Raw genomic sequence first — 11,065 nt, 5'->3', positions numbered from 1 at the left:
ATTTAATCAACGGGGAGAAATAAAAGTATTTCTTGTTTCTCATAAATATCTTAGTTATGTACAATTTAAATACTTACATAAAATGTTAACAAATTCAAAATAATGAGAACATTATTTTTAAATAACAATCAAATCAATCACAAACCGTCACCTTAAAAATAAGTTATTTTGATAATTTTATTTACAATTACATTTGTTTTCTGTATTATGTAAAATTATTTTTAACACATATTTTACATAAACTTTTAATTTGATTTAATAGCCTCGACACAACCCCGTCAAATTAGACATAAAAATCGTTTAAATAACAATAATTACTGAAATAAACAATGGTAAAATTAGCCGTCTACAAGATGTACATATAATGTGACCCGATATCTCGGGAATGGTAACTCTTAGAAAGAATTGATGCAGACCATTTTTGTAGAGAATTTAAAGACTAGGATTTTTAAAACTTTTTGTCAACCAAAGTTAGCTTTCGGTTATTTGAAATATCTTATTTGACGGGGGTATAAAACATTTATTTACTATATATTATAGATATAAGAGATCATTAATGATACTTAATCTCTTTATTCTCTACATAGTAGAATAATAAATAAATGCCTTTAAATTTATAATTTTAATGTTTCATGAGAACAACATGAATGTCTTGGTTAAAGTAATGTAAGTATTATGTACTTATAGACTCTAAAATATGTAGAATCAGGACATGGATAAAAAAGTTACTCCTACATTGTATATCCAACTATATTAACTAAATACCTTATATTTTTACATTAAAAATATAAATATTACAATGTCCACTAAATTTTGACTAAATTAGTTGATTTGTCAATAGGTTAAAGCTAAACAAAGACAACACAACCTAAGTGACTTATCTATATATGTATGTGCCATTTTTACGCCAAATCGAATGAAACAATTTTGGTGGAATTTATTACATTTTTATACAAGAACAAACTTTTCTCAAGAAACCAAAACAAGAAAGCAAAAAAGGTTAGAAACAAGAAGAATGGCTGCTACGAGATGACGCACGCAAAGCTGCAAGCAAGTTGATATTCACTTTTGGTAAGTATATAATTAAATTGTAACATACTTTATTAATTAATCTAATTTTATAATTTATTAACATGTACATTAAAATACAACATATATTGGACATCACTGGAGCCATATCCAGATTTTTATATCCACGCACATACATACAATTTGATAGAATTCAACAAAACAAGGAACAAGGATGCAATACTGAATGTCAAGAAAGAGAGAGAAAACATTTTTTCAACAATTAACTCAAACCAAAACTATAGAACCTGTTTAAGCTTTTTCAAATAGAACTGATGATCATACAATGTAGCGAGTATCCCATCAGAGACGACAACATTACTGCCGCTCGAATAGTCAATTCGTTCTCCGTTTGTAGTGGTCACTGTTCCGTTATTGGCTTTAAGAATAGCATGTCCTGCACAGAGATCCCACTTTTTAATCGCCGTTTCGTGTAAGTATATGTCGTGTGTACCGTTTACGACACTCATGTATTTGTTTCCTGCACCAGCGGAGGGTGTTATCGACGTTTTTGGCCCAAATGCCTTTTTCGCTATGTCAGCAACCTTTCCAGGGTGCGATCGCGACACAATGACTCTGGGATGCAGTTTGTTGTCTTCTTTCTGAAAGATTATATGCACAAATTAGTAACAAATATTTAAAGGCTGATTAAAAAAAATAATAAAAAATTTTGACCAACACTAAAAATATTTAAAAGTATTTGTTTGTTGGATTAATATCCATTCTTATTTTAATGTACATATATCCCAAATTCCGAAAGCCGGTACATATTGTTGAATAAATCTATGCTCCATTTATTTTGATAATAAAATTGTTTTTCTGATTATCTGTTGTAATTATTGTTTCATCTAATGATTAGGCTTTTCCCTATTGCACTGGTAATTAACCATTGCAAGCAAAACAAGCTACAATACTAACTGTGGCCATGAATAATTCTGTTATTAAAAAAGGATAAATATTTATGTGCATTCAACACACTTCTTTTATAAGGTAGGAAGCCTATAAGTAATATTATAGAATTGAATTTTAAACCATATATGGGTAGACATTGATTCTGTAACCATAGAGATATTATAAGCATATGCATTATGCATAAAGTGTTTGTTTGATTTTTTCCATGAAAACACAATATATGTACATTTTATTACTATTAGAGAATCCACATGAGAAGGTTAATTTTACCGTTAAGAACTAAACCTACAATTGAAGCAGGTAAAATCTGATAATAATGCACTTACATATAAAACTTTTGGTATATTGCTAGAAGTCCTCTTCATGAGCCAGCCCCAATATGTCGTGGGGGGAAACGGATAATGAATAACCCCCACAATTGGCACTCCGTTAATTGCTACACACACCATTGTTGTCACATATGAATATAATGCTTCTGAAATTTTACAATAAATAATAAATATTATAGGACATTATTTCACAAATCGACCTAGTCCCACAGTAAGCTCAATTAAGGCTTGTGTTGTGGGTACTAGGCGACGATAAATATAATATTATAAATACATATATAGATAATAACACCCAGACCCAAGAACAAATAATTGAGTTCATCACACAAATATTTGCCCTGACTGGGGATCGAACCCGGGACCGTCGGCTCAGTAGGCAGTTACTTTACCACTGCGCCAACCGCGTCGTCAATATTTATATATTGATGAAAATATATTAAGATTACAAATTAAGTCAGTTCTTCTATAAATAAGAATTCTATGCTCTAGATTCATGATGTAAATACTAAATATACAATAAAAAAGTTAATAATAAAAAAAGAAATTTTTGAGAGATTATTTATATGAATTATACAAGACTCATTGATTTAAATATTTAATGCTTATATTTATAGTACCTGTATATTCCTGTGTTGCATCTAACGGATCGATCCAGACTGTGACATCTTTCGCGAGAACAAGTTCGTCGTTTATATAGTTAATAATTCTCTGTCCTTCTGGAGGTGAATCCAAGTCTATTGGTTCTTGGTTCTGACAATCTTCCTCAGCAACCGAATGCTCTTCAGATATTATAGATAGCTTCGGAAAAGCGTTCTTTAGAGTATAATACATGGCACAGTGGGACGCGTAATCTGCATCAGTGACGGGATCATTTGCTCCCTCTTTCGTCTTTCCTTTACTGTGTATTTTCAATCCACGGTTTTTACCCTCTATCACCTTGATACCGCCTCTTTCCGCTGCATATATAGCAGCATTTAACAACGATTTTATGCTTACGAGATCGCTTGTGTCGGAAGGATAAGTAGTACCACTGGACCTCCAGTAAATTATAAGGAACAACACGAAACCTAAAGTAAAACACGCGAACTTATTAAGTCTTAATGTACCACCGAAGTTCATTTTAATATAAGTTTATATAATATTATGTTAATAATTAATTTAATAATATAAATAAAGTGCTAAACCAAAAACCACTATTTTGATTGTGCATTATTTTGACATTGACATTGAACTGTGAAAGTGACATTAAGGCTAGGCATAAACTTTTGGTTACCAAAATTTCCTTTTCCTGTTCAGGAAATCAGATTCTGAAACCAGAATGCTCTGCGTTGGTTCATATAAAATATAAAAAAAAAAAACTTTTTATTGTTCGGAATAATAGAAATGGTGTGCGCCTTTTGAAATATTTTTTATATAAGCTGGGCATCTAATCAGGTTACCGAACGTTTACGCTTGACCTTATTTTAGGGAAATCACGTAGTACCTGTGTACTTAGTACCTATAAAACAAAGTCGCTTTCTCTATCCATATGTCCATAAGTATGCTTATATCTTTAAAACTACAAAACGGATTTTGTAGCGGTTTTTTTTAAAAGATAGATTGAATCAAGAGATAGGTTTTTGTGTGGTTTTCGTAAATAATTTATTAGGTTGTAAACAACGCGGGCAAAGCCCCGGGCGGAAAGCTAGTTAATAGTAAAGTGGGAAACATGAAAAATTCAAGTGACTAAGTAGTCACGACATTTTATAATTATAGCCTGATAGAGAAGACAAAATTAAAAAGAGAAAACTCACCAAATGACTTCATTGCAAAAAAATAATCCTAATCTATGTATCAATTCCTCGCTCCTAATATTATATACTTAATTTATTTTATTAAGTCGAGAATTACACACACTACCTGTACCAAAGAATAATATTAATAAAATGTAAAATTATTGAAACGATGGTGGATATTATATGCAAGTTTCTAGAATACTTTATATATGACGTTCGAGTTACGACAAATTTAATCAATTCTCTGTAAGTACTTAATTATTATACTACGTCTATGCTGGTCTATGCTATGTTGTACTAATAAGAACTTGAATAAGAACAAATGAGTCATGTCTAATTAATCGTTCTTTAGTAATTGGTTTTACAATCTTCTTATATATAAAAATGAATCGCAAAATGTGTTGGTAAGCGCATAACTCGAGAACGGCTGAACCGATTTCGATAATTCTTTTTTTATTATATTCCTTGAAGTACGAGGATGGTTTTTATGTAGAGAAAACGTAAATATGTACCACGGGCGAAGCCGGGGCGGACCGCTAGTTTCTAATGAAAATGATAACCGATATCTAAGCAAAAAACATTGTGATACAGCCAAGAGCGTATTGTTCAATGAGGGCCAATGAAACGACTACCTATTTTGGTATCCACCTTAGAGATTTTTTTTTAATTTCACAGAATTGATTATTACTATATATTAAACTATTGCCACTACAACAACAAATCCTAAAAACAGAATAAAATCAATATATTTTATGGGAGTTCCCATAAAAGTAATATTGTGTTTTTTGCCGTAAAAGAGCAAATAAGGAGTTTCTTGTCGGTTCTTCTCCGTCGATATTGCTATCCGAATCGGTGGTAAATGTTAAAAATATGTAATGACGTTTCAAAAGTGCTTCTAAGAAGTCTATTTAAATAAAGAAATGTTTGACTTTGTGTTCAATGATTCCTTTCTGCAAGTCTGATTCGCACCAGCTTGGTTGTTAAATGTTTTTTGCGATTTAAATTGTAACGAATATGAATATAGACTATATATAAAAGAATATTCTATCAATTTCGTAAACTGGGAGTCGAGCACGACGCTTCTGCACGAATTGGGCCAGCTAACACAGTGGAGTTCAAATACCCCCATATAAAATAGGCGTTAAATAGTAGCTTGCTAATGTATATCGCGTATAATGTAGCGTAATGCTAGTGTGGCCGTAGCTGACAGCTGACAGTTGACAGTTCTGGCAACTGACGCCTGCGGCCTGACAGTAATCAACAAATCATAGCAACAAATTCCGAATTCGTATTTCGTGCGGTCGAGTTTGATTTGATTTGATGTTTCACGCATAAAAACTCAACCTTTCCTGAATTCTATGCATTTGTACTTTATCTTCCACCGAGCTGACTTAGTTTTCTAACACAATGATTTTAATGGATATATACGATACGGTAAGTCAATAGTTACCAACTATAATGAAGGTTAATTATTATTAATACAAAATTTAACACAATTATTTTTATCACTAGGCGAGTTGGTGGACCTTACTTATCGGTCTTCAAGTAGTTGTCGGCTCCGCATACTTATGGCTTAAGAAGAATAAGAAATCTGAACCTATATTGACGAGAGAGAAATTTTTAGAGTGGAAACCCTTGCCTCTAGTTGAGAACATACCTGTAGAAGAGCCACCTACAATGGGCAAAATAGATGATGGTGTGTTAAATGTTGGTGCTACAAGCTTCCTGTGCTTAGATAAGGAACAATCTATCATGGACAGTGCAATTAATTCCTTGCATAAATATGGAGTTGGGTCATGTGGTCCTAGAGGTTTCTATGGTACCATTGATGTGCATTTGGAGTTAGAAGAGCGTTTAGCGAAGTTTCTGCAAGTAGAGGAAACTTGTGTGTATTCATATGGATTTTCCACAATAGCAAGTGCTATCCCCGCATATGCTAAGAAGGGAGACATTATTTTTGCGTAAGTGTCTTAAATCAATCTTTTGTAAATTTTAAATGAAACCATCAGATCATGCAGAAATAAATAAGACACTTGAGTGGTGCATATTTAGCTATTTGTTTTGTTTATAATTTTTTTTTTACCAAAGCTGATGCAGGCTTTTTTTTTGGCAACTTTTTATTTTTAAAGAATGTGTTTTTCTATAAATGATTTACTTATTGAGATACTTTAAAAACGAGTATGTTACAGAATTAAGGTAAAACATTATTTCCTGTAGGGAAGGATGTACAATATTGCTTATAGCGTATGTCATGTTGGATTTTTGTTTTGTCGCTTGTAAACAGGATAAAGGAAAATCTTGGGTAAATTCCTTTAGGAATTAGAATCTAATAATGTGGTTATGGTTAAATTTGTAAATAATGTTTAGACATAATAATAATGCTATAGATATATTATGTAAGTATTATTGGAAAAAAAATATAGCAGCTGAATTAAAAAACATTATTTTTATGTTTGTTAATAAATTATGCATGTGACTGAACCAAAACCACTATGCATAAACATAACATGGTGATCTCCATAAATATCAAAGATTATGTTACTAAAATTGTGTTAAAAATTCACAGAGATGAAAAAGTATGGTTCGCCATACAAAAGGGCTTTGACGCATCTCGTAGCACAATAAAATACTTTAAACACAATGATATGAACGATCTTGAAAGGCAACTGCAAGAGGCAGCTGATAAAAAGCAGTTGAATCCCAAAAGAAGAGCTTTCTTGGTTGCCGAAGCTATTTACATGAATACTGGAGAAATGTGTCCGTTACGACGGCTAGTGGAGTTGGCTAGACGGTTCAAATTGAGGATCATTTTGGACGAAAGTTTAACTATTGGTGTGAGTATGCATTTTTTTTTATAAATAGAAAAAAAGACATAACAGTATACAAAAAAGAACCACATACATCAGCTCGATTTATTTGTGATGCACAGGCAGTCTATACATCAAATAACTATAGATTTACATACATATTGTTGCATTACTTATGATTTTATTAACAAAAAATATAAAAAAAAAATTGTCCTTTAAATAATTTCAAAAATGTATGTTCAGTGCATAGTAAAAACAATCAAACAGGGTGATAAAATCAAGGCTACTCTGTTATTACCTGATCAATACACATCACATGCAGTAAATATTACAGTATGTAATAAAATATTGTTTATATTGTTACATTTTTTTTATGCAAATGTTCAAAAGGATTTGGTTAAATGAAATGGTGAATATGAAAACAATTAATATAATGTAGTTGTACATCTGTTCATACCATATAAATGACTATTAAATTACCAATGTATGACCTATTTCTCCACAATAATTAGAAGAAGCCACTTAGCATCAGAAATAGAAAAGGAATGCTATTGCCCTTAATTTTCATTTCAATTAGACCTGGCATAGGTATTAATAAAACTGTATAATTTTTTGGTAGCTATCTCTCTAATTACCATAACATGCATGATGGCGATATTTGCGATACAGAAAATATTAAAAATATTTTGCACTTCTCATTTTTATTTTTTTAAGCATTAAATTATTTTATAACTTTTAGTTAAATCTGATGCAATATCCAGTGTACACTTAGTTTTAACACTCTTTTAGTTTCTTTTTTTTTTTGTATTGCGTGCAGGTTTCACCATATTTTTCAATAACTTCAGCTTTTTATCCGCAGTATCGCCCGCATAGTCAAAAGAAAACCTACATAGTTCCCGTTCCCTTGGTATTTTTAGAAAAAACACTATCCTATGTGTTATCCTCTCTGTGTGTGCCAAATTTTATGATTCAGTTCAGCAGTTTTTGTGTGAATAAACAATCAAACAAACTTTCGCATTTATAATATCAGAAGGACTACAGTTTATTGACTTTTTACTTTTCAAATTATATTCTAGACAAATTTACTCTTCTTATAGGTGATAGGTAAGCATGGTCGCGGTCTAACAGAACATTTGAACGTACCGCGCGATGAAATAGACTTGATCGTGGGATCTCTAGAACATTCCTTTGCGACAGTGGGTGGTTTTTGTGCTGGTACACACTTCATTGTGGAACACCAGAGACTTTCTGGCTTGGGTATGTATTGTTTTATGTATCTTGTATTTGTATATGTGTTGTAATGTTTGTTACTTTCTAGTTATTAGCTTAAAATGCTTATAAATATTAGAATCAAGAGTGCATCTGAAGAAAGTGTATTTGAATGAATAAATGTTTAAGTTTGACAAATATAAATGATGGAAAAAATTCAGTCAAATACATCGAGATATATGTACACTAGAGAGGCGATCGCTACTACACTCTCTTTAACACGAGCTAGAGGTAAGAATCACAAGTCTCTTTAGTCTGTGCCGGACTGTGCCCCCCGCTTGTCGCGTCAACACGTGTTATTGCTCTGTTCAAAATGCCTTCGTGTGTGCTAAGATATTGTTTTAACAGTTCCCATAATACAAACAAAGCCCGAGGAGTGACTTTTCACCAGTAAGTTTCCTTATTATGAGTAAGTCATGCATTTTACTAATATTGTTATCATTTTGCGAAAAATCACCACGCGCTCTGCGTTTCGCGCCATTTTTCATAGACTAACAGCACAGACGTGACACTATCGATGAGTCTGTTAAAAAAATGTAACTGGATTTTTAAACTATGTATATACAATATATACTAGGAAAGATTACCGTGGTGTAGTACCTAAATATTTATACTTTTACCCGACTACGCAAAGTAAAACGGTAGATTATATTAAGTAATATTTATTTATTTGCCTATTTTTATTTATTAAAAAAAGGTTCATCAACAGTTGTTCCAATAGGATTTATAAATTATTATGCACAACAATTACAAATAAACACAACATTCACAGAAACTAATACAGTAAAAGTTCCTTAATCGCGCTTCCTTTATTCGCGTTTTCACTATTCGCGGATTAAAAAAATGCGACCCAATTTCTATATTCGCGACTAATTTTTTTTTTTATTCGCGGATTTAATAAGTACATACTACATACATAATAATAAAATTATTCCAATAGGTATCTTACCCAATATCCTTGTCAAATGGACTAATAAGAAAGTAAAATAGATCTTATTACAAGTTTGCCTAAAGTATATTATGTTCTTAAATGATATCGCCGAGGCCTTTGACACAAGCCGCCTTTGTCGCAAGCCGCCTCTGCGGCGATTGATGTTTTTGAGAATGTAAATAAACAGAATGGAAGCAACCTTATAACTCAATAAATAAAGTATATTTTTAAATGCAGTATCAGTACCACCAGATAGTACTGAGTAAACAGATTGCACAATGTGTCGCATCTGCACGCATTGCTTAATCTTTGAACTTGAAGCCACGCCTCGCTCGTTCCACACGTACCCCACCACATCGGCCGCGCGCAATGTTTTTGTTTGGAATAACCTCTCTAGTAGTACATATATCTCGATGGTCAAATAGGGTTTCAAAGCTGCGTCTTTTCGTTGGGTACCCTAAAAAAACTCTAAAAAGCTACATAATGTATGTATAAGTCGATGCAGTGACCATACCGCTATAAGAATTTTTTTTTATTCTTCCAGACCTAATTTAAAGATGTGAAGTTTAAGTCTAATTTGAAGTTTTTATGGCATGTATCCATTTGTATTAAATAAAAATCTATATACCTAATAATATTTCTTTCAAAACGACGTCAAATATTACAAGAAAAGTCAAGAAAATATAAATATCCTTATGTTATTGTTATTTCCTTGCAGGATATTGTTTCAGTGCGTCACTGCCACCCATGTTGACGCAGGCCGCGATATCTGCGTTGGATATTATTGAAAAACAACCCAATATTATTTCTGAGCTTGACAACAACTCAAGGAAACTGAATAAGTGAGTCCTTTTCCTGTGTTGATGGTTTAAATTTTAGAGGAATGTCGTAGTAAACTGTGTCGACGTTAATATTCTGATTATTTTATGAAAAAACTGTTTTAATTAGTTACAGCAGTAGCTAGCGTAGATTTAAACTGAGTACTAGGTGATGCAATATTTTTTAAATTAAAACCGACATATCTTAAGAATTACATTATATGTATATGTAGTTCTTAGCTTAGTTATGAAAAATAATACACCTGTTGAAAGAAAAGAAATACGTAAAGAGCCAATACACAAAAAGTTACATTAAATGTAGATATAGCTATCATTTATATATTTAATAATAATATTTCGTTTCAGGGCGCTGGCCAACCTCAAGCACTACACATTCCGAGGAGACGAATTGTCCCCCGTCAAACATATCTACCTTAAAGATGATTTAACGGATAGACTGAAACATAGTTACCTGAAAAATATCACCAACTATTGCCTTCACAAGGGTGTGGCCTTAACAGTAGCTGCGTACTTGAGAGATATAGAAGTAAATTGTCCAGAACCTTCCATACGTTTGGCTTCCAGTAGGAAGTTGAACGATGAAAACATAGCTTTAATTTGCAGTTTACTCGATAAAGCGTATGAACAAGTTGGGCCAAGTATGGACAAATTTCTTCCTATAGATCATTAATTAATTGTATGGTCAAGTAAAGGTTTAGTGAGACAAGTTTTTGGGGAAAAGTACATATTCTCATAATATTTTTGTTTGATCGTAATTTTTAATTTTTAGTGCATTAATTTTTGTCTGCATTTGACAGTACACTGCCTTAAAAATTGTTTAAAATATGTATATTTTTACGAATCGAATAATATTATTAATTTCGTCACAAATTTATCATAAGATTATGACGTGAATTTTATTTCACAAATCGGATTCATAAAAATGTTTGTGTCTTGACAAATTGGATTTGGGGTTTAATATATCATCACGACACGACACTTTGCATAATTCGACATAGTTACAATGAAACGAAAAATATCAGTATTCAATAATTCCAGTTTGAAATCATTATAGAAATTTAATATGTTTAGGAAATCTAGGGAAGGAGAGAAATAAAAGATGTTATTTAGTACATATTATTACATAATAAATATA

General features: G+C 31.8%; 2 protein-coding genes across 3 annotated transcripts; one reads left to right on the top strand and one right to left on the bottom strand.

Moving 5' to 3' along the window:
* Positions 1 to 983: 983 nt before the first annotated feature.
* On the bottom strand, positions 984 to 4,307 carry LOC149903768 (putative inositol monophosphatase 3). Of its 2 annotated transcripts, XM_090108115.1 has the most exons (4): positions 4,103 to 4,307; positions 2,927 to 3,376; positions 2,307 to 2,455; positions 984 to 1,670 (listed from the first exon to the last, which is right to left on the bottom strand). In XM_090108115.1, the coding sequence occupies exons 1-4, from the start codon at positions 4,113 to 4,115 to the stop codon at positions 1,308 to 1,310; spliced, it is 975 nt and encodes a 324-aa protein (XP_089964241.1). In that variant the 5' UTR covers positions 4,116 to 4,307; the 3' UTR covers positions 984 to 1,307. The 2 variants fall into 2 exon arrangements, with proteins under 2 accessions (XP_089964241.1, XP_089964240.1); XM_090108114.1 differs by lacking the exon at positions 4,103 to 4,307 and having other exon boundaries at positions 2,927 to 3,529.
* Positions 4,308 to 5,348: 1,041 nt separating this feature from the next.
* Spt-I (serine palmitoyltransferase subunit I) lies at positions 5,349 to 10,766 on the top strand. The gene is made up of 6 exons (XM_090108153.1): positions 5,349 to 5,518; positions 5,597 to 6,045; positions 6,651 to 6,918; positions 7,989 to 8,148; positions 9,810 to 9,933; positions 10,276 to 10,766. Exons 1-6 carry the CDS (start codon positions 5,492 to 5,494, stop codon positions 10,598 to 10,600), a joined length of 1,353 nt encoding a protein of 450 aa, XP_089964279.1. The 5' UTR covers positions 5,349 to 5,491; the 3' UTR covers positions 10,601 to 10,766.
* The last annotated feature ends 299 nt before the right edge of the window (positions 10,767 to 11,065 follow it).

The sequence above is a fragment of the Colias eurytheme genome, chromosome 12 (genome assembly GCF_061535395.1).
Source record: "Colias eurytheme isolate Ceu_HAF_F1 chromosome 12, ilColEury1 Martin Lab GWU primary, whole genome shotgun sequence".
Lineage (NCBI taxonomy): Eukaryota > Metazoa > Arthropoda > Insecta > Lepidoptera > Pieridae > Colias > Colias eurytheme.
Note: the sequence above shows the minus strand (reverse complement) of the source record. Positions and strands in the feature narration are given on the sequence as shown.

What these genes read in the sequence shown, in the direction of transcription:
- LOC149903768 (XM_090108114.1), bottom strand. Translation starts at nt 3,428, where the DNA reads ATGAACTTCGGTGGTACATTAAGACTTAATAAGTTCGCGTGTTTTACT. An exon ending in TGCAACACAGGAATATACAG is followed by an intron (nt 2,456 to 2,926) that starts GTACTATAAATA and finishes GTAAAATTTCAG; the next exon opens with AAGCATTATATTCATATGTG. An exon ending in ATATACCAAAAGTTTTATAT is followed by an intron (nt 1,671 to 2,306) that starts GTAAGTGCATTA and finishes ATAATCTTTCAG; the next exon opens with AAAGAAGACAACAAACTGCA.
- Spt-I (XM_090108153.1), top strand. Translation starts at nt 5,492, where the DNA reads ATGATTTTAATGGATATATACGATACG. An exon ending in ACGAAAGTTTAACTATTGGT is followed by an intron (nt 6,919 to 7,988) that starts GTGAGTATGCAT and finishes CTCTTCTTATAG; the next exon opens with GTGATAGGTAAGCATGGTCG. An exon ending in CCAGAGACTTTCTGGCTTGG is followed by an intron (nt 8,149 to 9,809) that starts GTATGTATTGTT and finishes ATTTCCTTGCAG; the next exon opens with GATATTGTTTCAGTGCGTCA.